We start from the raw sequence: 25,896 nt of genomic DNA, 5'->3' as shown, positions 1-25,896 counted from the left end.
GGGATGTCCAGACCTTCAGCCTCTAATTTCTACCTACAAAACACTGCACAAAGGGAATCACACAACAGAAATAACTTCTCCAGTGAGAGCCAAGCACTTATTAGCAAGGACTTTCAGCAGCCTGGGGAGCAAGTGGCAGAGAGGTTGCCAGGCAAGGGAAGGATGAGCAGTCCTGGACTGTCTGCAGAAAGTCTGAATTACATGGAACAGGAAAGATCACTGAATGTGGAGTAATTAGAAGCAATTTTACTACACTGAAAAAAGTTTAATGAAAGCAGAAAACCTGTCCCCTGAAGGCTGTGTCTTCTAGTGACACCTGGAGAAGTGCAACAGAGAGGTCAGTCTGGAGACTAATGAGTGGAACGGCAAGTAAGGAATTAAGGATTAGAGTGAACAAACACTTGCTTTGCCTGGTGACTAGTTTGTGATTACAAAAGTGTAAGACCCAGCCAATGTCGCTTCTATCAAGGGCTCAGCTTATCTGTAGGAGGGAGGAAAAAAAGATCAAAGGTAAAGATTAAAGGAAACAATTTCCAAATTCAAACACAGCATCTTAAGATGATATGAAGGAATATTCAAAGCAGCTGAAAAAGCTCTGAGTCCAGGAGAGATGCCTTGGCTCAAAGTGCTGCACTGTTTTCCATATTCATCTGCTTTATTTTTAAATATCCAGAGCCCTTGCTTGATCAACACTTCCCTGGTAAAGAAGCAAGCAGAGGAGGAGCGAGGGGCTGAGGAGAGAGGCAAATGAGCTTGGAAACTGATGATCTTCCCAGCCGTGAAAGTCAAAATTCCTGCTTGAAACCAAACACTCCTGGAGACATACGTAGGCATGGGGGGGAAGGGGAGGGAAGGAAAGGAAGATTTATTGCTAAAGTAAAACTCAAATTCTGCCGAGAAAAAGGTCCATTCAATCCGTGTCAGAACAGATATGGAAGAGCTGAAATGGGATTTGCCATATTTCCCCTCTCCTTTTCCCCACATCAAAAAAAATACAACGAAGGTGGTCAGGGGTTTTAGAAGGGAAGGAGGGGAAAGCCACTGAAGTCCCTTGGATCTTATGAAGCCCTGAGATCGTATATTCCATTTATAGCCCGAGCTGGAATGACATCCCCCTTGATTAGCCAACTGTCCAATCCAGCTGCATGCGTCGGGATTGTACGAGGCACTAAGTGAAATATATATATGCCCTTATAGAGCCTAAGACACTGGGTCCACCTCCAAGGCACAGGCTGTAGATCATTCTGACCACCGCTCCTCTCCCAGGAATCATTTTTAAGGGTTTTCTAAGGTTTTTTTCCCCCCTTTTCCTTGGAGCACCTTTGCTTTCAAACCCCAACGCAACAAAATGGCACCAAAGAAGGACGTAAAGAAGCCAGCAGCAGCACCCGCTCCGGCGCCTGCCCCCGCGCCAGCACCCGCGCCAGCCAAGCCCAAAGAACCAGCAATTGATCTCAAGAGCATCAAGGTAACCGGCCGAGCGCATGCCTGTCGCTGAGCCCCCGGGGCGAGCGCGGCGAAATGAATGAGTGGCCTCAGCCCACGGATCTCGCGGTCGGGCTTTGGGGTGTTGAAGTAGCTGGTGTGTAAAGCATGGAGCATGGTTTAGCACAGGAGGAAAGCCTGGCGATTCCCGGAGTGTTTTGGAGGGTGGCCCTCAAAAGCTCTGAGCAAAGCCGGTCAGCCTAATGCATTTGACAGAGCTGAACTTAAGAGTGTTGCCCAAAAAGCTGCATGAGGACTGGAAAGAGTTACCGAAGCTTGAAATGCAGTGTTCTCCTGCAGTGCTGTATTGAAACTATACACTGTTTTGCAGTTTCCTCTGATCCCTTTCCAAATTTCTGAAAACATCTGATGAGCTCTTGGTCATGTGCTGTGCAGTATCACTTATCTTTAAAAGCATAAACCCCAAAATACTCTAGAGGAATACAAAGACAGATTGAACAGTTCCATTTTTTCATCATGCAACCAACATTGATTCAGACCATGAGCCAGAAAGCCATGTGTGAAACTGCTTCAGGTGATTTGTTCTCCCAAAACATACTTGCTCATAACCGGCAAGTTGCTGCAAGAATGAGGGAAGGTCTTTTGGAGGTTTCTCTCTGCCAGCACTTTCATTTGATCTCACATTGTCTTTAGACTGCTCTAATGATGCCAACCGGCATCATTAATCATTGCCTTGACCCTCAGAGGAGGGCTCCTCCATGCTCGCAAATTCTTGATGTAGGAAAGCAGAGGGAAGTGAAGTAGATAAAAAGATGAAGAGACAGACCTATTGCTCTGGCTTTGACTATAAATAGTTATTCTCCACCTACCTGACAAGCTGATTGGTCCCAGGAGGAGTTTACAAATTTCTACATAAGGAATCATGCCTATTATGGAGAAAAGGAGTGTGAAGACTCCTAATGGGACCTACTCATCTTAACCTCTGGATGAATGCTGGTAGAGTCCCAGGATTATGATCAATTTAGTTAAGTTTCTTGAAGTGTTCTTTAGTTTTCACAGCCTGTTCCAGTAAGTCAGTATTTTGCTAACTAAGTGTGTATGTAGCTTCCAGTAAAACTCAATCTGAACTCACTGGTAAAAAATAAAAAACATACTTTGATGTATTGAGAGCAATCCTAATAAAGCCTACACAGAGTCAAGCGTCTATGAGACTGCCTGCCCCTTGGATTAGACCTCTCCTTTCACTCCTCTCCAGAGGAGAGGTGACACAAGGTAGATTTCCTGCTGAATAATTCAATGGCTCTGTCCAGATCATTAGGAGAAAATAGAATTTTCAACTTCAGTGGTCCTAGCTAATCTATCTTTACATAAATAGACTTAATAGTGTATCACCAGTTAAAATGTGGTGGGCTGTAGTCTGAGGCATCTCCTCAGCTCAGTACAACCTGTTCCTTCACCCAGACAGTTCTCCATTACAGCAGGAAATCTATATTGGCAACAGAGAACAATTGGGGGTTTGTCATATCCAGACTGATAAGAGACAGTCTGCTCGAATCCCCCCCTCTCTCAAGTGATAACATCAGACACTATTTTCTCCTTGAAGGCAGGAAGGGAAATCTGGACTGGTAAGAACAAACTAACCTCTTAGCACCAATGACAGCACATGAGGATCCCCATGGCTGTTTGCAAATGAGTAAAGACCAGAGCAGGGTGAGTGAGGATACAGAAGCACATGGCAACGTGATGGGTACCAAGTGCACAACACAGCTATACAGCCATGACCACAACGTGATGCAGGCAGCCAAGCTGCACGTGAGGGTCCCAAATATGCCCCCTCCATCCCCAGCTGTCCCCTCTCACCCCCATCACTGTGTGGGTACATTGTGGCACCTCAAGCATGGAGCTTTTGGAGAGGTCAGGAAGGATCATGGGGTGGTGATCCTGCCTCAGAGCAGAGGGCACACACAGGATGACCTCCCAAGGTCCCAGCCAGCCCTGGATTACCAAGCTTCACCCTTTGAGAGCTCAGGCAATGAACAGAAATGCTGCCTTGTAACTAACTTGCCTGGGAGATATTCATGGCAGAGTTGGGAATCAAATTCATATTTTGAATTTTAATATGGTCCCTTCACTAGTGTTGGCCAATCTTTCCAGTCAACCGGTGAAGCAGCAACACAGGAAAACACACAGCATCATTTCCAAGGAAACTTTGGAAGTGGAGCTCTCAACACGCTAAGCTTCCCACCAGTAAATGACCCTATCATGGTGCTCTCTACACAGACAACCAGGAGCAGAGCCAAAGCCTCCAGTACATTCAAGAGCCCCAAGTAGGCTCCTCTGCTCTTCTCCCAGGAATTCATGGCCATGTCAAAGCTTGCTGCTAAGGAGGGGTTCCTGGGCATGACCTTTGGGGGAGCCCCAAAGCAGCAACACATGGCAGCAACACAGTGGCCACCCTGAAGGGCTTTCCCAGCTTTCAAAGACACCTGTGCTCCTCCCAACTGTTATGGCTGGAGCCACTAAGCACAGAACCATCTAATAAGCCCTTAAATTGTCATTAGCAATTACAGGACTCTCCAAAACCAAAAATTAGGCAAGTTGTTTTCAGATATGTCTTTCTTTCAGGGCATCTTACTCTTAGATACTTCAAACCAAGGGGTATACACTAGAAAGGTCTGACCTAAGAGGCCACTGAGGCCTAAGAGGTCTTGATGTTGGCACATTTAAATGCAGACACACCCAAAATGGCTGGTCACCTTCAGAAGTGCTGGTAGGCTTTTCACCCCACTTGCTAAACAGAGGCCGCTCCCTCTTCCCCTTAGGAGGAGCCATTGAAAACCATTATTTGGAAGAATCACTAGCACCAGGAGCCACTGGAATGGGATTTCCTACTTTTGAGCACCACCTATTGACTACAAAACTGATTAACAGGAAATTGAATTGTGCTGGAGGCAAGAGCCTCCACCTGCCCCTTCTCAGTTCAACCTGGCTACAGCTTAAGAGCTGCACAGAGCCAAGGCACAGACTAGAAGACGATTTTCTTTTGACACAGAAGTCTGAAACCCCCACTTTTTTCCCCCCCTACTGAGAAAACAAAACAAGCCTGAAAACCGATTCACACAGCTCTTTTGAGACTGATATTGCTAGTATGACCTGGATTTGCATGTCAGGTACAGAGGCTAATCATTTAAGCTGAACATTTCTGAGACTTGGCTCAAGGACTGCAATAAGAATGAACCACAACAGAAAGCAAAGGCCTCTCAGGTCAAATTTTCAAGGCCCCAGAAGTTTCAAACTTAAAAGGGAGATAAGGACACTTCCTAAAAATGCAACTTTCTCACAAACTGCAGCAAGAGACTTCCAGCTGATTCCAGTTGCTACAGGTCTATAGCTGCAGGAATTTGGATGGGACAACTAACAGTGTAACAGGGAATGGATAAACTTCCTATTGCCCCCATTTCCTTGCACTTAGCTCAACTCATAGCAGCAATGAGAAGAGTATACCATTTCTTATGGGAAATCTAAGGCACTTCCCAACACACACAACCCAATGGGCATGAACCAAACCCAATCTGGTGCCACCGGCTGCAGTGCCCTGGGTGCTGGACATGCTGAGCTTTGGGCCTCAGAGGCTCCCAGTGAGCACACTGCGCCCTGAGCCGGCATCACAGCAGCAGCTCTTGGCCAGCCAGGCTCTAAGGGATGCTCATGGGGCAAAAAAGCACCTCCTATGCCTGTGTTTTCAAGGCTGAAACCTCAGCACAGGAGTCTAGTTGTGCAATACCCCATTGCAGATAAATTACCTGCATCTTCAGGAAAAAGTAACCAGCAGAAATATCTGGAATGACTTACTAAACCCCTGCTTAACTGTGTGATGCATGAGAAGCCTGCTGCATGGAAGCAAACCTGTGTGATTTTAAATACAGAGCTCTTAAGACACCATAAAACTTTCTCCCAGTGTCCTTAATTCTTATTGTGTTCACTACTGAAGTAGGTCATCTCTGAGCAGAGCTTGGAGATGACCAGAGAGAGGCAAAGCCGCTAACCGTGCTGATGGGAAGTGGCTGGGCTGCAGACATCAGCTGAAGTGCTGGAGGGAGGTCACACCAGACATCCCCCTTTCCACAGGGAGAACAAGAACAGGAATGTTAATGGCTGCTTCATTGCTATCACTAAAAGCTTTCTTAGAAACTGATAAGCTTTTGGCTGAAGTATTTGCCTCAGGAGTCCAAGTTGTGTCTGATCCAACTCCAGGGAAGACTCCAGCATGACTCCAGAGGACGCAATGATCCATAGGGCAAGGTTGCCAGTCCCAAGTGTCCCTTGAGTTCAAAGGGGGCAGATGTAAATACAACTTAGCCTTAAGATATGCAAGGCACCTGATATCACCCCACCAGCATCCTGCTCTACCTCAGACCACTGGGACACGGCAGCACTCGGGATCCCCCGGAGCAGAACAGCCCTCAGTCCCTTGCCCCTCTCTGCCAATCCCCTCTTCAGCACAAGGCTGTAATCATAGGCAGATACCAAGTCACTGCACTGCAAATCATCTGGACAGACTCTGCTACACACCGAGAATTCCAGACTGTGTTGAAAACCAAAGGAAAAAACAAATGGGAAGAAAAAGCCAAACAAAAACCCCACCTCTGTCAGGAACTTTTTCCATACAAGTTTTCAGGAGAACTTTTTTTCCCCCCCTCCAATGTGCTACTTCACAAGGAATCCCTCAGAAGTAAAAGCTATCCCTCCATCAGCAGATATTTCTTATGTTTGCTAGCCTTAAAAAAAGACTCTGAAAAGTAATGATTTGGACTAAGATCCATTCTTGGTCATTCATGGTTTTGGCAGCATTTAGGAAGTGCCTGTAGCCTTTGGAGAGTCTAAGGAGTGACAAATTTTGGCAGAAATAAAGGAAGCTAAAAGCAAGTTATACCCAGAGTAACATTTCAAAAGCTCACTTAAACTGATTTCTAGTGCCCACAGCAGTTTCAGGGGGAGCCTTCCTCCTCTCAACAAATTGAAGCAGACATGAAATACCTCCAGAATGCTGGTTTAAACCCCTTAGAAGCACAGAGAGATAGCAACAAGATATTTGAATTTGTCTTACGTAAGGTATAAAGAAGGTGACCAATTTAGGCAGTGACTAGTAAAGAAAGAAGTTGCCTGTAAGGAGAGACGAGACAACCTCAGGTGGAATTTTGCTCCTGCTTCCTTGGGGCTTTCTTCCATCTTCCATGTCCTGCCAAAAAGCACTTTCAGCTGGCTGCTTTAGTGCATAGCACTTAAATGTCAAGCAGCAGGAGTTTAAATAACGTTAATACTCCAGCACGGCCACTGGGAGGCACGTTAAAGCAGCAAATCCCTAGGAGACTGGGTCGAGCTGGGAAGCCTCACCTTTCCTCCACACATCTCTCCCATTACACAGTCACACAGAGCCCAAGGCAGTAGGAAAAGGGACACTTTTACCAAGGAGCCCAACTGGACACAGCTTCCCCAGCGAGGCTTAGAAAACCAGTGCAAGTTGGCATGACCCGGCACATGCTTCCCTCCCAGGCATTTTAGAAGGGCACATTCAGTAATCAAGTCTGCAAGGCTCATCCAGGAGGTTTTGCGCAGCTCTACGCTAGCTGCAAAGTTACAGACTTGGAACAAACCATAAAGAGACAGAGCAGTTGAGGGGGAAAAAAGGACAAATTTATCCACTTTAAAACCTCTTTTAAGGAACTTGAACTATTCTTCTGTCCCTGATGGTCATATACGAGTGGTGCTTGCTCTTACTCTTTCTTCTACTGCGTTCCTGGGCTGTTTCACTCTATAACAGAGCTCTCCTTCTCAAGAGCTCATCTATTCCCAGTTTCTTTGCCCCATGAAGTACATGGGGAAAATCCATGAGGCCGTTGACTCTTCCCTAAAGAGGAAGAAGTTTCTCTGAGACCCCTTGTGTTGATCAGAGTCCCAAGCCAAGGTGCAAGACTGGTGAAGAACCACCCACTTTTCTGAAGCTTTGGAGCCCTATAATCCTGCCCTTGATGATGCCTACTAGGAAATATGTGCAGCTATATTAATCGGGCATTAATGGCAAGCAGATATCATATGAGCTGCCTTAGGCACAATCCAAGTTGATCGCTACCCAAAAAAGGCACTCCGTATAGGAGATTAATTATATAAGAGTCCCAGGGGATTCTCTAGTTTTCTCCCCTCTGTTTTTGAGGAACCCAGTATGTGCTCAGTCTCATCCATGGAGAAAATCCTTTGGAATACCTGGTGGGTCTCTAATCAAATCCTAACAGAGATAACTCTCCTCCTCTCCACAGTGCACCCAAAGGGTAGCTAGAGCAAATTTAGCTTCCATCAGCCTCTTTCTACAGGGCTTTTCACTCTGCCCAGGCATTTCCACATTTACCATGAGTGCAGAGCAACCATCTTGGGTCTTACGCTTAAGAAGGCGGTGGTAAACACCACAGGGAAAGCCCTTAACCTTTTAAAGTATCTACTGTAAATGTCTTTGAGATAATAATTAATCCCTTCATGAGGATTCACAGAAGTTAGATCAGAGGAATCCTTCTGGTCTTTCCATGTATTGCAGTTCCTTCATATTTGTTTTTTCTTCAATTCTCTCAGTCAGTTCTAAGTTTTCATTCTTTACTAGTACCCCCAGAACCATTTGTTTTCTGATCATACAGAAAACATTGCCAGGATCATAAAGGTCAGATCACCACAGAATCCTCCTTCCTATTTATACTCTTACCTTAATTTTTGAAAGGAGCAATCAAAATATTTTGTATCCTGAGGCCATAAGTGCCTTTACTCAAACAGAGCAGCACTTTAAGCCCATACCAGACTACATCGACTCAGAGCAAGGTCAATCTTAATGCAAAAAGTATGTGGCACGACCACACAGGAATATTTCTCCACAGCAAAATTCCATCCAGTGGATTTTTATTCAAGGGCTGCTGCAGTGCACCAGTATTTTCTTATGCAAAATTTGAGTTCAGGTCCCACACAGTCAGGAGTTCAATTGCCTTAGAGACCTCTCTCAGTTTATACCTATTTGATGGCCCATCCAAGCCAGCTGGGTAAACTGGAAATTGAGTTTACATGTCCAAAACAAACCCATGCCAAACATTTAGTTAGCATCTGAAATCTTTTGGAATGGATCTTAAGCAACCATAAAACTGAGCAGAAAGTGAGAAAAAAGTACTACAGAATTAAACCAACAGTCCCTTGGGTAAAAAGATTTAGTGACAATTAATAATAATGGTGTATTTATGTATTTTTAACCACATTTTCAGGAACTGAGATTTCCAGTACTAGAGTGAGGGGGAAATCCCACAACAGGCAGCACACTGCAGGGACCCGGGCAACACCTCCACTCTGCCAAAGCCCTTAGGAAGCTCCTTTATTAACGTGCTGGAACTGATGGCCAAGGTCTACACTGGCTTTCCCACTGCCCAGTAGCAACCATGGCTAGTATTATCTAGGGGAGCTGCAGTGTTTAACCTATAGAAGCTAAAGGAGATAAAAGCATCAGCTCCGTGCTTTATGGGACCCCAGCTTGGTCATTGCATGCAAGTAATGTAAGTAATTACAAGTAATAGAGCAACAAGAAACAAAAGTGAGTATCCTTCTTGCTCAATGTTTTCCAGATATTCTTCCAAAGCACAAAGAAACTTTTGACAAAATATTTTTAAGCTAGTATGGTCTCTGTAATTCAGAGACTTTTGAAGACTTCAGCCTTTAAAGAAAAAGGCAATAGCTTGAAAAGAACCAATATTACTAAATATTTTGACCTATTTTCATTGATCAATTTTAAAAACTCAGGTGTGCCTGGTGTTGAATCTTTCAGAGCCCTCAATATACTGAGGCTAGTCAGGTGTTCAGAAAGGTTATACTTATCTTCAGGGCACCTAGCTGCACTATAAGAAACAGAATTTCTCATTAATCACATTTTATCATTGGAGGATCAGGACAAGAGAACATGCAAAAGAAACCGATAGGAATTAGGGCAAGCCTGCATCTGAATTTGCAACAGAGTCCATCCCTCAACCATTCCCACCGTGGCTGCATAACCCTCCCTGGACCAGTTGAGGTGAGACTGAAACGCTGGAAGTTCCCACATCCTTTGGAACATCTCAGTGTGAATTTGGAGATATGGTCTGGGCCTGGAAGATGCTACATGGGATTAGGCCTTAACTACTGAAAACCTGCAGCATCTGGGAACTCCTCACTCACAAGCCCACTACAGCCAATACTAAGGAGCTCCATAGTGGGACCTACATATGGATCTTCTGCTTAGCACCAACACACCTAGATTGCACAGGACAGACCAGCAGCAGCCCCAAGCCAATGCAGAGCAGTAAGTTACCGCAAAAAAGGGGCTAAGTAGAGCCCAGTGGAGCTACAAGGAGTCTTAGCAACATTGTGGGCTTTGAAGCAAGCCCAGAACTTGCCATCCAGCAGCACCTACCAACACACAACCAGGAGGCCATGCAGAAGGCCAGCCAGCTGGGCAGCCACATGGGACTTGTGGCCCCTGCACTCTTCTTTCACTGGCTTTATGGCTTATTGGAGAAAGAAGCCCTCCCTATAAGGCAGCCTTGGTAGGGCTGGAAAAGGAATATCCTCTCTTGAGGGTACAGACCCAGAAATTGCTGACATGATTCAAACTTACTGCTGCTCGCCACTCCCTGCCTCTCTCCGGCCCCCTAAAAATAGTCATTGTAAAACGTCCATCAAGACACGGAGCCTTCTGTCACTTTGCCCTAAGAAAGCTAAAGAACTCACCGAGGGGAGTGGCAGTTTCCTTCTGACACCCAATCCCGGCAATGTCGTCAGCGCCTCCGCATAAATAAGAGGAAGAAAGGCCAGGAAAGCAGGACCACTCTCAGAGACCGCAGCTAATTCCTCCTGCCTGTCTGCTGCTCTACTTTTCCAACGCGCAACCATGGTGGGTCCACGGGGGAAGCTAATGCTTTAGCAGCAAGCGTTTTCCATGAGTAAATCCAGCTTCTTGCTTGAGTTAGCTCTAGGGGGCCAGAAGAGGACAGCTGGTTGGAGAAGGGGAAGCCAAGCAAATACAATGGACTGGGTTGGGCTGCCCAGTCCTCCTGGTGTCCTGTGCTAGGTAGGGGCAGGACAGCAGTTCCTGCAGCTTGCTAGAGCTATCTGCTAAGCAGTTGCTTATGGTCTGAGGTGACCTGCTGGAGTTGCAAGGGGAAATAGCAATATTTTCCTATAATAAAAGATCATAATTTAGTAGTTTATGAAACAATGTGTTGTCAAAAATAATTTGAAACACAGGCCTTAATGGATGGGTTTATTTTCTACGCTATTGCAAAGCTGCTGCTTGTTAAAGAATATTACTTCAAAGGTTCTTAATAAAATGGGTCTATATTAAAGCACTAGTGACCCAATTGCATGTTATGAGACTTATGATTTGTGTTGCTTCCACCACAACCCTGGCTTGCCCTGGGATACAGAATTCCCCAGAATCTCTAAAGCCAGACTTGATTACATATTTTTACAAGGCAGGATGTTAGTTTGTCAAGGCCTAATTGCACTAGGCAAGACAGAGGTGTCAGAGGGCTCAGGTACCTTGTGCTCTTTGCTTTCTCTCAGTGCATTTTCAGCAGTACTAGTTCTTTCTTCTCTCTTTTTCTTTCCAAACTGCAGTCCTTCACTCCTGACCAAATTAATGGTAAGTGAAATAAAAAATTAAACTTTAATGGTGGGGTAAAAAGCATAATGTCTCCTAAATGCTAAATATTCACTAGTCTTAAGAGCTCTGTTGCTTTCTGAATTACTACTGCACGTCTGAGAGGCCACATTTCTTCTGCTTTGAAGATGACTCATGGATTGAGCTGGATGCTTTAGAAACGAACAGGTTCTCCCCTAGCCCCCCTTTCCTAAGCTATTTTTTGTGATTGATTTCCTTCCAACAGATCGAGTTCTCCAAGGAGCAACAGGATGGTAAGTTACAAGACAGCCAATGTGTCGCACATGTGTGTGGGCTCAGATAGGCACCACGAGCTGGGAGGTTTAACCTTTACAAGAGGAGGACCTAGCATTTTAGCTGCTCTAAGTCACCGCCCTGTTGCCTTCCACAGCAAGGTGTTGACTTGCACCAAGCAAGGATCTGACCTTAGCTTCCCATGTAATTTATCTGGATGGTTTTGTGCTGCCCAAGCGGATAAGTTCATGGCATCATATGAAGAGGGAATACGCTGGTGTGACCAGCTCTGTGGCTGAGTGTTTTTGGCTGTGTTTGTCTAACAGCTGTTCTAAAGGATGATGAAAATGAGTCCTGTTTAAAACCCCAGAGCTCAGCAGAGGCAGGACGGTAGGAGAAGAGAACAAGCAGAAGATTTAACCTAGTTCTAGTGATAGTGCAATTGGGCCCAAGTAGACAGTTTAAGAGATTTCACCAGAGATCTCCTTGTTGCTTTTGCCCAGAGGTGTTGGAGAAAGGGGAGAAGAACAGCTCTTTTACTGTAAAAATGTTTGGGAAACAAAAATGTTTAGGAACAGTTTATGAAACATGGAGCAGTTAGCAAACAGACACATGAAACTGCATAAAGCATATCAGGCTCTGTCCTAAAGCTTGTGCTGCATTCTGTGCTTTCAGGAAATGCCATTTCTTTTTTTGCCAGCCTGCTAGACAGGCCCGATTAAAACTTCTGCTGTTAAAATAATCCCTATTGAAGCCTTGGAAAAAATCTATGCCTAAGGGTTAATACCTCCATAGATGCATATTTTAATACTTTCAAAGATGCATTTGGCTTACTGTAACACATGTATTAAATAGTAAAGCAAATCAAGATAAATCCATCAAAGGCAGGCTCCAAGTGTGAAAGTATTTAGGTGGAAAAATACAAGGATTTACTGGAAATCCAAAGGCAGAGAAGCACAGAGTCAGAGAAGCATGATTACAATTCTGCTCTAGGTTACGCTGACATAACCATCAAAAGTAAGAGGGAAGGGTACAGTGCTATGAACATGTCCAGCCAAATGCTCCTGAGTACAAAGGAAATTTGGACTCATCCTCACTTTGTAATTTTAAGAATTTAGAAAGGAATTGAGAGGGTTTATAGGAAATGCCATCAATTCAAAGCTACTGGCATGTATAACAAAGCAATAGATATTTTTTCCCCAGCTTCCTTCCATATTTCAGATGATCCAGCTGTTGTAATGCTATGATGACTGAACCAAGAATGGGAGCAATTAAAACACATTTGAGAGGGGAAGAATTTCCCCTAAACCCACCCTCAACAGCTATCTCCATCCACACACACCAGCAGCTGGGCATAACCCTGGTCAGAGGCAGATTTTCCTGTTTATTCCTGCAGAGGTATAAGCTGGAGATCAGCATGGACACATTGCAGAGAAATGCATACCTGAGAGACAAAGCTAAAACTGGGCCTTTTCCTCTGAACCAGGGAGCTGTGTTCATAACCCAGGGAACAAAACTTGGTGGGATTCACAAAACAGAGAAAGCCACCTGATGGTTTTGCTAACAAAAAGCTGACATCGCTTTACGCTTAGCTATAGTCTAAGGTCACTTGTGAAGCAGAGGAAAGCCCAGAGCTACATTGATTTAATGCCACACAATCCATGGAGCTCAGCTGCTAGAGCAGGAGCCAATATGAAGCTAGTAGATTGTAAGGGGAAGTTCTGTGCAAGAAGGCCTCAATTTTACACTCTGCAATAAAAGCTGTAAGGGGAGAGTCTCAGCAGTAAAGGGTTATAGGTCCTGCACGTCCGACAGCAAGGGGATTAGTTTCAGATGTGTTAGATTACAGCCCAGAAGACCTAGTCCTGCATCAGCAGTTTTACTGGGTGCCAGCCGCTGCTCCGGTGGGGAGGAACACAGATGGCTAAAGCAAACCTAAACACCTGCATTTCGTACATCTCCTCCATAAGGCAAACAGATACAGTCAGAGACGTGATTTGTTACTCTTAAACCCGCCTCAGGCAAAAGGAGCATTCGAGGTAGCTGCGCCACACAAAGCTGCACTCAGTCACAACACCCTCTCAGATCAGATAAGCAGCTGGAAAGATGCCTCGCTTGGTTTTCTTGGAATTAAAGCACAGCAGGGTCAAGCACTGTACCACAGATCAATAGCAGACCAAGCTGCCCTTGACCCGCAAAGGTCAAGGATAGATTTTTATGTAAAAAGTAAAGAGTTTACCTATTTCTTTACTTGTTGCAAAAAGTTCTTTAAAGAGACTAAGGAGATAAAGATGATTAATGCCAAACTTGCAGCTGAGGACTGCAAGTGTGATAAAGGTGATTACCTGCACTGATTTTTATAAACATGTCAGTAAATCAAGTCCTTGGTCAACAGCAAAGAAGAAAGTTATTGAATGATAATCTCTGGGAACACTGAAAGCAGCAGTCTCAGGATTTACTTAATGGGAATACACTGGAATAAGGCCCCACGAAAGTGTTGCCACTGGAAAAGCTAGATCTTCAAGAAGCAGAGACAGATCACAAAGGGCTGATAAGAGAAAAAACAATGAGTAAAAGTGTTATTAGAAGACAACCTTAAGGAAGAGTAAGAGCGAAATTCACCACTAAGTCTCCCATTCATACCAGGCATCTGAGACCTTGGGATTCCAGAGAGGACCCATGAAAGTAGGAGGATATTTTTCACTGCTAAATATTTTTATGGAAGTGTCTCAGTCCCAGGGTGAAATAAAATGGAGCTGATTATTCAGGAACACATCCACCTTCTCCTGCTATGCCATGCAAAGGAACCTGTTCTTAAATGGCAGTGCTTGTAGCACGCTCGTCTTCCTTGATGCTCAAAATAACCGTGGGATCAATTACAAAGTTATTGATAGCTATCAGGGCCAGAAAAGTAGGGAAAAGTAGATATAAAAGTTTAAAAATAGTGAACCCAAAATGTCAGAGGGGAGGCATTCTTCTTGGAACTGCGGGCCCAAGGCTCTCCTGGCCAACCCCACCAAGGGGGACAGGTGCCAGGAGACACCAGCCTCGCACCATCAGCGGCCTTGCCAACACAGAGCCGCCCGGCCTGCGCTCACACACGCTCTTCCCCCTGCAGACTTCAAGGAGGCCTTCCTGCTCTTCGACCGGACCGGCGACGCCAAGATCACCCTGAGCCAGGTCGGCGACATCGTCCGCGCGCTGGGGCAGAACCCGACCAACGCCGAGGTCAACAAGATCCTGGGCAACCCCAGCAAAGAGGGTAACTACCCCACAGTCTCTGCTGGGGCCCGATTGCAGGGATGCAGGACCAGGCTAAGATGGGTTAAGGTACCTCCAAACCCTCAGCGGTGGCAAGGGGCATTCAGGGTCCTCCAGGGAACCCAAGTTCAACATTAACACTAGTGTGAAGGAAGCACTAAGCAAAGGATTAACAGACAAGACCACCACAGGGCTTTAAGCAACTAGAGCAACAGCCAGCTGTGATTTTGGTACACTTACTAGCAAAACAGTTTCTATAGTAATTACATACTAAAAAGTCTGTTTGTCTTTAGACAGAAAAGTTAATCTTCAGAGATGTAAGAAAACATAAGAAATCCCTTCAACAGCCTTGCTCCAATAAAAGCCATTTGGGGAAATCCTCCCCAAGGAAGATGGCACCTCTGGGTGGTGAAAGCAAAAGTCTAAAAGGCACTAAGCTTGGGAGCCCTTGGACCTGCACACTGGTCATGTGCAATAGCGAGTCTCAACATGTGTGCTGGAAGGATGCTCCTATTTATAGCTAGTCTATTTTTAAGCTAGTAATCCCTGCTGGCAGGTCCTACAGACCCTGCAAAATGCAAGAGCAGGTTTGCAAAAGAAAACTAAACTCAAGACCTAATTGTGACAGCTGGAGGAAGAGAGCAAGTTCAAGGCAGCAGAACCTCTTTACATAATCCTACCCTCAATATCACTTAAATACTCACACTACCAAGGTTCATTTCACTCCAGCTTATAGGACAGCCTTAGAGCAGTAAGCTTGTTTGTTTCTTATTAATTGAAAAACAGAGGACAAGACTTCCTGCCCTGCTCCTTGGAAAGATCAAATAAAGAAAGCTATAGGTTTTTTAGTTACCTTCTCACCTCCAAGGTGAGAACACCACTTGAAAATCTGGAGGTAACACGATGTGAGCAACTCCTGGGGCTTGCCCAAGTCTAAATAAGGCCTGAAAGCATTTGGGGCTCCAGATTTCTGCTGCTTCCACCCCTAGCACACTATGCTTTCATGATGAACTCAGAGCACGCTTCATTTCTGAAAGGAAAAATGCAACATGCACAAAAGCATAACTCTCTAGGATTGTGTGAAAAGAAGGCTGGGACAAAGATAGGAGAAATCAAATAGGAAAGAATCCAGATTCTGGAGGAGGAACTGCCATATCCTGGGGCTGGAGCTAGAAAAGTTTTTTAAAAAAGCAAAGCTGGGAGATCCTCCCAAGTTTCAGAATGAACAACCCAGCATGGGAATGCCAGGAAGAGGGTCTCATAGGGAAGTAACTGGTATTTTCTTTCCAGAGATGAATGCCAAGAAAATTACTTTTGAGGAGTTCCTGCCCATGCTGCAAGCAGCTGCTAACAACAAGGACCAGGGCACCTATGAGGACTTCGTTGAAGGTCTGCGTGTATTTGACAAGGAGGGCAATGGCACAGTCATGGGGGCTGAACTCCGCCACGTCCTGGCTACGCTGGGTAAGGGGTCAGCTTCTCTGTGAAGAGTTGTAAAAAGTTACTGCTGTCTGAGGGCACAAGTGCAGGAGAAGGTGTTCCAAGCAATCCAGGGAAGGAAGAGGCTACCAAGTTCCAGAGAAGTCTGGATTTAAGTGAAAAACCCAAGGGAAAGCAAATAAAATACACAATAGGAAGCTCAAAAAGAAGAGTCTGCTTACTCCAGCTAACAGGACAACCTTGTAGTATGTTTTCTAGTTCTGTGTTGATACTAAGAATGCCTATAAATTGAGATACAGAGAAAAGGCTGCAAGTAACAAAGCACACAGGCAGCCCCTGAGGATTTGCCCCAAAGTTTGCCTGGCAGCATAACAAGAATGTTTATGCACACATACAGAATACCCAGGGAAAGTTAAAGCTAGAAAAGCTCAGTTCAGTTCTAGGTCTTCTTTGTTACTAGCCTGGGAAGGAGAGAAAAGAAAGGAAAAGAGCACTCCTGGAAAACCTCCAGGTATCAGGTCAGCTGAGTGTCTGTATCATTAACACAGCTCTCCCCATCTTCCAGGTGAAAAGATGACAGAGGAGGAAGTAGATGAATTGATGAAAGGTCAGGAAGACTCCAACGGCTGCATCAACTATGAGGGTAGGCATGAGGGTTCAACAACCCCTTCTCCTACATTTCATCTCAGAAGTTCTTCACAGCTGGCTTTTAATGCTGAACCTTTCCAGGCAAATCAAAGCTGCCTTTGAGTTGTGGTTAAAAACATGTAATATACATGAAAATGGCTATTGCTGTTTGCAACATACTTAGCCTGCAGAGGAATTTGCCTTTACAGTGACTTCAGCTCATTGTAAACAACAGTTCTTACTTTTAAAGATACTTCCTAAACCAATGTTTGCTGCTCCTTCTAACTATCATGTCTATATTCATTCACAGCATTTGTAAAGCACATCTTATCCGTCTAAGTGGAATTCCCCAGACACCAGGTGATATATTCTTTTCTTTTGCATGCTTAACCTCTTCCCTCTTGCTGTGCTAATGGATTTCTATCTGTTCATGGCCAGACATAGGTTATCAACGTAACTGTCCTCAATAATATAAAACTAAAAAAGACTGTTGGACAAAAGCAAATAAAGAATCTAGATCTCTGGATCCTATTAATAACTCTAGAACTGGTGACACTGAGGCAGTGGGTTAGTGGATTTATCTAAGATAACATATCCAGACCATGACAAATGACTAGCAGTTATAAAAATGCTGAAATTTAAATGTTACCTTAGATTCGCATTGTAAGGCAAAATTAAGCTATGCAGATTGACAGCTTGAAATATTTATCCTATAAGCACTGAGATGATTGGTTTTAAAAAAATAAAGCAATGCCTTCTGATTCTAGATTAAAGTAAAAGCAGAGTAGCTTGAATACCTTCATGAACTCCTGAGGGCAACGCAAACATGAAGCTTGAATCCGAATAAGTGTTTAACAGTCATGACCAGTGGTCAAAGCAGGACTTCAGAAGTACCTGCATGTTAAAAGAATTGTATGAGCAGGACCAAAAAAGGCTGGATATGCTGCTATTTTGTTCACAGTTATAACAACTTGGAAAAGACATTTCAAACCCCTGCACACAGCAAACACTTTAAAGGGAAGTAGTGAGAAATCAGGGTTCGATTTGTGATTTTGCAAGTGTTTCTTTAGGTAAAGTGACCTCCTCACTAAAGTGAGACCAACTCTCCCATTCCTTCCCAGAAGGATCTGAACTCAAGAAGACCAGATGGCACCAGAGATTTGTCCCAGTGAAATTCCTGTTACATCAGTCACTGTCAACAGATGCCACAGGACTGGATGATTTGTCTCCAAAATATCTACTTTTTACCAGTGCATCCCTATGTATCACCCTGTGGGTCACTGTACTTCCAAGAAAATTTCAGCTTTGGAAAATGAACTTTCACTAAGGCAAGCTAGATGGAACAAAGTGGATCCACCATCTATCCCTCCCCAAACATCTTTTTTCCATGTTGTTTGCCTATGAAATTATGTAAAACCTTGGAAAAAATAAAGTGTCAATAAATCCCTGTGGTCACTTTGGGGCTATAAAGTCTTTCTTTCTCTAAAGCTGATCAAACTCCACCCGAGGCAGCACCCCATACTTAATTTATTCTCTCTGCACACTATTTCACAAAATAAAGTCTTATGAAAATAAAATATATAAACATCTTCTCCAGGAAGTCACCTTACTCAATCCATATGAAAAGGGTTTTCTTTGATCAGGACTAATTAGGGAGCTTCTCCCTAAGCCAACACATTCCTCTTGGGAGGAAGACATCAGAGAGCTGCTGCAAACATCTCTATGGGTAGCACCCCGCTTGATGTCTCCCATGGGCTCAGCAGCATCTCCTGGCAAGGAGCTCCTGTGCCCACTACCCCTGCAGGCACCAGGCCAGGCCTGAAGACAGTCCTGCTATGGGGAGTCACATGGAGCAGCTCTTCCCAGTGGAATCTCCCCCTGCAAGAGCACAATGAGATCCACAGCACATTGAGGTGCTACTGGGGCCATTTATATTTATGGGCAACTAGAATGAGAGATCAAAAATATCAGCCAGCTCTGTGCCAGCACAACTGTCTCCAAGACAGTCACTCCAGAGGCCACCACAAGTTCCACTTAGGCAACCACCATGAGAGGAACCACATCTCAAAGCCACTTTGTTCCCTGTAATCCCTGCCCTTAGATGTAGCTCCTTCTCTTGGGCACTCCCAAAGCTGCCTCATCTCCCCTCCAAGCATCAGCCTGTGCTATTAAAACCCAGCTTTGCCATATTAAGTTACTCTGCATGAGGTGGCCACAGCTCAAGTGACAACAGGTGGAACAGGGAGAGGGGGAGAAGAGCCCAGCATGGGCACAGCTGCCTCCTTCCCAGAACATCTCCCACTTAACCCCTTCATGTACCAGCACAGGGGGCCAAAGTCACCTCCCAGTGTCACCCTGCAGACACCTACACCAGCAGGTTACTTACAGGGGCTCCCACAATATGAGAAACCCTCAAGGAAAGGAAAAAAAGGAGGTGGGTATTTAATGCCATCCTAAAAAAGGACAAGGAACAGCAGTTAAGATACATTAAAGCCAGTTATTTATAGGAATTCAGCATGAAGGGTGCCTTTCAAGAGACTGCTAGCAACCCTCTGACTTCTAAATGTACTGCACAGGCACCAAGCAGTTCTTTCCAAGTAAACCAGGGGCCACAGCTGCTGGGGAAAAGCAAACAAAACAAAACCAAAACATGATCCCCCCATATACAGAGAGCACCTGCCTCCTTTTTACACTTCCCTGTCACACTACCTTGACACAGTCATATAATCAGCCTGTCTCAGCATTGGCTTTTTACAAAGCCAAAAGAAAATTTTCATTAGTATCTTTTAACTCTTCAAAATAAGTGCAATTCTAGAAATATTTGAGTCCCGACTCTGGAGATGTTAAGATGTATTAATGATAGGAGATGACTTTAGTGCAGAAGTAGGGACAGTTTTAACTTCACAAACTATTCTCATAAAGCTGATTTTTGAAAACCTACATTAATGTTCTCATTTAAATTAAAAACCCAGGTTATGAGACATAATGAGACTGAAAGTATCTCTGTGCTGCAGCTCTAAGAGAAAGGTAACATTATGTACATTCCTCTCTCACTACCAAGTGAGATGCAGAAATGACTTCTCAGTCACAGGGATGAAGAGAACACTCCTTTCCCATTAAGCAGTCCTGAAGAATGTCACAGAGCTGGACAAAGACTGGATTTTGCCCCATCTAGAAGTTTTAGTAAAAGACAGATATCTTTCGTAAAAATGCATATCTGAAAATGCAGAAATTTGTAAGTGAACTTAAATAACTCATACGGAACATCCAACTTATGTACAATGCTATCATAGCTAATGGCTTCAATATCAAACATTTTTGTTTTATTTTGAAAGAGTAGGAAAAGGCTGTGACAGTTTTAAGAGAAAAAAGTTCTTCTTTTCAGTTGCTTAAGCAGAGTATCACACACATTTCTCAGAGCCCTGGTCTTGGGGGATGCTCTCCAGAAGGAGCCTCCTCCTCTCCCACCACTGCTCCTAAGGGAATGACATGCTCCACACCAAGTGCTCCTTAGGGAGGCACAGCAGAGAGCTGCTTTTATACCCACAGAGCCAGGCTCTGAAAACCCAGCAGCTGAGGAAGTCTGCCCTGCATCTCCTCACTCTCCCAACCATGGAAAAGTAAACCTCTCCTGGTCACCCAACACCTTTTGCCATCATTGCACTTGCTTTATATTTTAAATAGCAGGTTGTTACTGAACAGTTTCCACTATTCAAAGTGATTGATAGGTTAACTCTTAGGGAAGAGTTGAGTTACCATCACTGCGAGGGGCCTCCTGCCAAGCAGCCCTCAGGGGCTGCAGGAGAGCAAGGCACAGCAACCCCGCCTGCCTGATGCACTGGGAGACTTTCACCAGTCTTGGAGCAGGTAAGTGCTCCACACACTGTCCCCCACACACTGTCCCCCGCTCCTTTGGGCCTTGCAAGTTGCTCCGAGTCATCTCCATGTCAACAATACACACAACTGTCCCGTGTCACCACAGTCCCCAACATCACTGTACACCAACAACTCAGTCACAGATCTGCTAAAGCCCCTTCCTAAGGGAGCTCATACCACTGCTGCAAGAGTAATTGCTCCATTTTAGCAGATTTTCAGTTAAATCCCAGGTTTTGACATGGCAGGCTCAAACAGGCTTCTAATTAGTACCTTGCTGTTCCTTGCATCCTTCTTGCACTCTATTTACAAAAATAGAGAAGAGTGTTCAAGTGTCCAATGGGTTAAGGCTGCTTCCTTAGTAAGCTATTTTTCATTTATTTTATGATGAAAAATATGCAATACTGTTCATTTAGCCAGACATTAGCATTTATTTCAGAATGAGGCCTGAAATATTGCCAAAAACCTAATATTTCACTCTCGCAGCAGCCTTCCAGAATAATAAACCCAGTACCTCTCAGGCCACAGTTTACTACAGCATTAAACCGAACTTTCCATTAACAAAATCTATGGTTTGAGAGGGTGGTATAGATTAGCTCAAACATTTCTCTATCGATGTAACAATGATGGGCAGCAGCTCCTAAATCAACCTGTTTGTGACAGCAGAAAGGCCATTGCTAACACTATGGAAAAGCTCTGCACTGAGCAGTCAATGAAGGAGAATAATAAAAAGCAATAAAGTGCATTTTCTCCTCACATACAGCATGAAGAGCATTACAAGAGTGACTATTCACACTGATTAAAAGAAATAGCCATGATGAGTAATTGTAATTATATTTTAAAGCAAATATATTTTTACTGGATCTTTCAAGTTCATGCATATTGGTTATATCTTTAAGGGTGCACAATGTTCCCCCGATGAAGGGCATTTAGGCCTGGGGAAGTGTCACTGAGTCAAGGACACAGTCCCAGGTGAACTCTAGTCTTTCCCACCCTCACCAATGCTCATTGAATCTCACTTGGCCTCTTTATGGTCTGATAAGAGGAAATGAGCACTTCAAGGGGAAAAGTACAAGGTCTCCAGCAGGCCAAGGACACAGGTGGCACCCTGCAGTGACTCCCTAGGCAGGTTCCCCACTGCTGCCTGCAGGATTTCTCCTCGATTTTCATACAGAAAACAGCCCATGAAATAACCCTTTCCTTCCTCACCTCCTTGTTGTATACCAGACACCAAAAGGGACTACACTACATCTGGGGGCCGCATTGCAGCACATGGCAGAGGACAATTAACTTAATTAAGAATGGGGAAATGCTGACAAAAAACCTGCAGTCAGGCATAACTGCCTCCTGTGAAAACTTCTGCATAGCAGAGACCATAACCCTGAAATAAGACTTTCATTATTTCAAAAACCTTATTGACTGTGTCCTCCTTTTGTCTTCTTTGCATCTGCTTCAAAGGAATATGACAGCAACGATGTCTACTCACAGCTCATCTGAGGATGAGGGTATTTAGCTTCCCACAACTTAGCTAATTAGCAAGCGATAAGAACATAACCCACATGCACCCTGCAGTAAATTGAAGGTGTCTAGGGAGGCTGCACATCATTAAATGTTTCACAAGAGGCCTCACAGCATCTCTGGATCTGTTTTAAAGACCTTGCAAGAAGTTATGAGAGAAAGAGGCCTTAAAATGACTATGCTAGAAAAGAAATAGCCATCTACCTCAATTAAAATACAAAACAGTTTAGAGAATCCATTCTCAAAGAAAACAAATGAAGTTTCAAGGTTGTTTGCCAGAGTGACTGGTCTTCAGAATTCCTAAAAGGTCTTTTCCCCCCAGAGGAAATTCCCCTTCCCAAGGGTCTCACCTGTCAACAGCTGAACTCTTCCCAAAGGCCAGGGTAGGAAAGCTCCAGTAATTCCTGAAAGTCCTTGCAGAAGGAACAGAAAGCCACACCTTTTCCAAGTAGGGGAAATAACTGCTTCCTACAGTCTAGTTGTAGGGAGCATAAGCATCTATCATTAAGTATCATTTAGATACTTAGAACAACATGATAGATACAAGAACAACATGAACATTACATAGGTTAACTCATCATATGCACATGCTACTCCTGGGAAAGATGGGTACTTTACACTGACCCCTTGGACTGCAACATTCAGCTCTACCCAAATAGAAAAATAAAACCAAAATACGGTTCCTGCTCTTATCTTTTCAAAGATTAACTATCCAGGTAGCTTGCTCAAAAGAGAGGCTTTGGGAAACAAAAATTGAACCAGTTTTACTTTATACTGCACCAAATACTAGTGTTTTTCAACACCTTCTTCCCCTTACAAAGAATACTTACTAACAGCATCATTAGTCTAAAAGTTCAGAGTTAGTTAGTTAGAGCATTAGTTCAGAGTTTCTCAGTTATAACACTCTCAAATGCCTGAACAGTTAAGTTTGCTTTTAAACAAGTTTGCCTTTTAACAGACAATACATTTGTTTAATACTTGCAAGGCTACCTCTCTGTTCCCCAGTTGTCCAAGCCCATATGCATTTCATAGAAAGGAAGACTGACATCAACTGTGGCATTTCTTACCCATTCCCAGGGAATAAAAATCAGCTATAATTTCAGCTCACCCAAACTCAAAAGCTGCAGCAAGCCCAGCACAAACAACAGCACCACCTTCCCCAAGCACAGGCACTGCTATAGTGCCTGGACCAGGACCTATGAAGGGAGAGCCTTGCTCCTCAGCTAATTGATAACTCCTGCTCCTCAGCTAATTGACAACTCCTGGCCTCTGCGTCTAGGGCAATTAGTGCTAAACATGGGAATCTGCTGAGAAAAGGAGACCTGAAGCTGAGGCCTCTCAAACTCATTGCACAGCAAGCACTAACACTGAGCTGAAAGAGAACGGTTTTGATTAATGCCTGTGTCAGGATGGATTTCAGCTGAAGACCTGAGGAAGAAATGCTGATTAGCTCATTAGAAGCTATAGAGCCTAATCCCTCAGTGACTGTTAATTGGAAAAAAAATAGCTGAAACAATACATGCATACTCTATTCTCAGAAAGCAACGTTAAATGAGTGGAAAAGCTATGGAATTCAGAATTAGGGAACACCAGCATCCAAGTTACTTGTCGTATGTAAAGAAAGAGTGGTTCACAAAGATTGATTTCTGTGTTAGCGTTCATTTGGATTCCATTAAATCAGCCAAATGGATCAGTACTCGCTCAAATCCTAAACAAATATTGAAGATAAAGTCTCATCATAAGTAAGCAGCATCAATACTGCTTGAAAAGTAACTCTTAAAAATGTTACTGTAAGTGCTTATTAACACAACACAGAATGCCACTTGTTTTGATTCTGATTTAACAAGCACAAAAGTGTATTTTTATTCTTAAATAAATACAATCCTAAAAGAACATATAGGGAATAGACTCATCAGGCTTCTTTTGGGAGATGATGACATATTTGCACAGGTCTGTTTCGGATGACAAACACCCTTCCAACCTCTAGCAAGGCAAAATTCACATATCAGTCTCTGCTTTGTTCAGGGAAAATTGCAATGTGCCTTTTATATTCACCAGCTTCTGCTCTGGTTGTGTTACCTGACAGCCAAGTATATTCCTAGCAGCCTGTGACCAATTTATGTAGCACAACAGCTCTGAGCAAGGACAAACTTGGCTGAAACTCTGAAGTCTTCAGGGCCCTATTTGAGGACATTTATAGCATTTAGCACTTACTAAGGTGAATAAAGACTGATGAACAACCCTGGTAGTGGAAGCTTCCTTATTTGATACCAAATGTAACTAATTCTCCCTACAGCTGAAACCAAGACACCTTCAGTCTGTAACTTCTGCCTTCACTGGGAATGCTCCCTGCCATGGGATCGCATGACCCTGTGCAAAGGACACTGAGGAGACTCCCGTACCGACACAGACGTAAGCGGAGAGCTCTGCATCTTCTTCTTCAAGCTCACCCTGCACTAGGATGGCAGCTTAGAAATGCTGGATGAAGACCGTGCAGGTCCTGTGGTGGTCAGACGTGCTCAATCAGCACCTAGGTTCTTCTTGAGAAAGGACTGCACACAAGCTGAAAATAACACACTCAGAAACCAAACCCCTCGACTCTTCATACCAGAGATGAATACTTGAACGCTGTCTCATCAACAGAGACTGGGAGTTTAAAAAGTGAGTGCAGAGCTTTGTGAGAGGGGTCAGTGCTGGACCTCGCTGTGTTTTCAAAGCTTGCTGTCAAATCCTGCAGCCTGGCTTCACTGACAGCTCCGCCAACGCATGCAGCGAGACAGAGGAAAACACAGAAGCAAAGCTCTTCAAAAGAGCTTCTATTATCCAAATATGTTGACAGCCTGGGCCATCTGGCAGAAATCACCTTCAGGGCTTGTACGCAGTATGTACCAGCTGTCAGGGAGTCGCTTTTGAATGGCTTGCCAGGCTAGAACATGCCTCTGAGCAGTTCCCCCACTCGGAAAAGCTGTAACTCAGAGAGCAAAAATGACTGAAAAGCCACGAGCCAATGGCACAGACAGAGTACCACCAAAAAAATCCCCCAAATAACAACAAAAATCCACACAGCCAAACAAAAGTGAGCAACCTGGGCATTAGCATTGAAGGGCTGCGTTAGCTTGTAGTTTTCCACGTGAAGTCATCGGTTACCAGCGCCAAAGTGAACACTCCTCCCCTTGCAGAACATCCTCACACAGCAATATACCCTGCTGCAAATGTAACAGCTAATAAAAATAAATAAATAAATGAACAAAACTGCTGATGTGCTGCCTCAGGAGTATCTATGGAGTGATAGATGATTTATTTGACATAAAATGTGTGTGCGATGGGATTCACTTGTGATTTCTTTCACGCAGAGGAAATGAAGATCAGAAAGGAATAACTCTTCCAAATAATGATGATACAAGATAATTCATCTGATACAGCTGTTCTGGTCTGAATATACTTAAGTGTTCAGTCCTCAAGTCTGCAGAAGAGCAACTTCTGAGATGAACAATGGGAGTAAGTTGGAGCAAAAAAAAAAAGGGGAAAAAATTAATTTCAACCCATTTGCCCACAGAGCTGCACTTGGGCACTTTCTCCAGGTGACCCTCAGCTCTCTTGTCTTGGCTTCATGCAAGGCCACGTGCATTTCCTCAGCAAAGAGAACACCTCAGTGGCACCCACTGCCACGGGCACGTCAGACATCGCTGCCCACAAAGCAGGTGCTGAAGGGAATGTGGGTCGCCTCCAGCTGCGGAAACCAACTATAAACGCTGGAAATAATTCAAAAGTTGAGCCAAGCC

General features: G+C 44.2%; 1 protein-coding gene and 1 long non-coding RNA gene across 4 annotated transcripts in view; one reads left to right on the top strand and one right to left on the bottom strand.

Annotated features, from left to right (window-relative positions):
* LOC112955468 overlaps positions 1–23,282 on the bottom strand; it is a 33,794-nt gene extending 10,512 nt beyond the window's left edge. Inside the window, exons 1-2 of one of the 2 annotated variants that reach the window (XR_003250888.1) lie at positions 23,223–23,282; positions 22,465–22,589 (exon numbers count right to left, since the gene is read on the bottom strand). This is a non-coding gene — a long non-coding RNA (uncharacterized LOC112955468). The remainder of the gene's footprint in view (positions 1–22,464; positions 22,590–23,222) is intronic. The other variant, XR_003250890.1, reaches the window with a different exon arrangement.
* MYL1 (myosin light chain 1) lies at positions 762–18,111 on the top strand. Of its 2 annotated transcripts, none has more exons than XM_026048774.1 (7): positions 762–1,468; positions 11,388–11,415; positions 14,514–14,657; positions 15,947–16,120; positions 16,662–16,739; positions 17,034–17,083; positions 17,845–18,111. In XM_026048774.1, the coding sequence occupies exons 1-6, from the start codon at positions 1,349–1,351 to the stop codon at positions 17,060–17,062; spliced, it is 573 nt and encodes a 190-aa protein (XP_025904559.1). In that variant the 5' UTR covers positions 762–1,348; the 3' UTR covers positions 17,063–17,083; positions 17,845–18,111. The 2 variants fall into 2 exon arrangements, with proteins under 2 accessions (XP_025904559.1, XP_025904567.1); XM_026048782.1 differs by lacking the exons at positions 762–1,468; positions 11,388–11,415 and adding exons at positions 10,054–10,393; positions 11,119–11,143.
* Positions 23,283–25,896: the final 2,614 nt, after the last annotated feature.

The sequence above is a fragment of the Nothoprocta perdicaria genome, unplaced genomic scaffold (assembly GCF_003342845.1).
Source record: "Nothoprocta perdicaria isolate Ctin4 unplaced genomic scaffold, notPer1 scaffold_11, whole genome shotgun sequence".
NCBI lineage: Eukaryota > Metazoa > Chordata > Aves > Tinamiformes > Tinamidae > Nothoprocta > Nothoprocta perdicaria.
The sequence above is the reverse complement of the archived record's forward strand: the minus strand, read 5'-3'. Positions and strand labels throughout refer to the sequence as shown.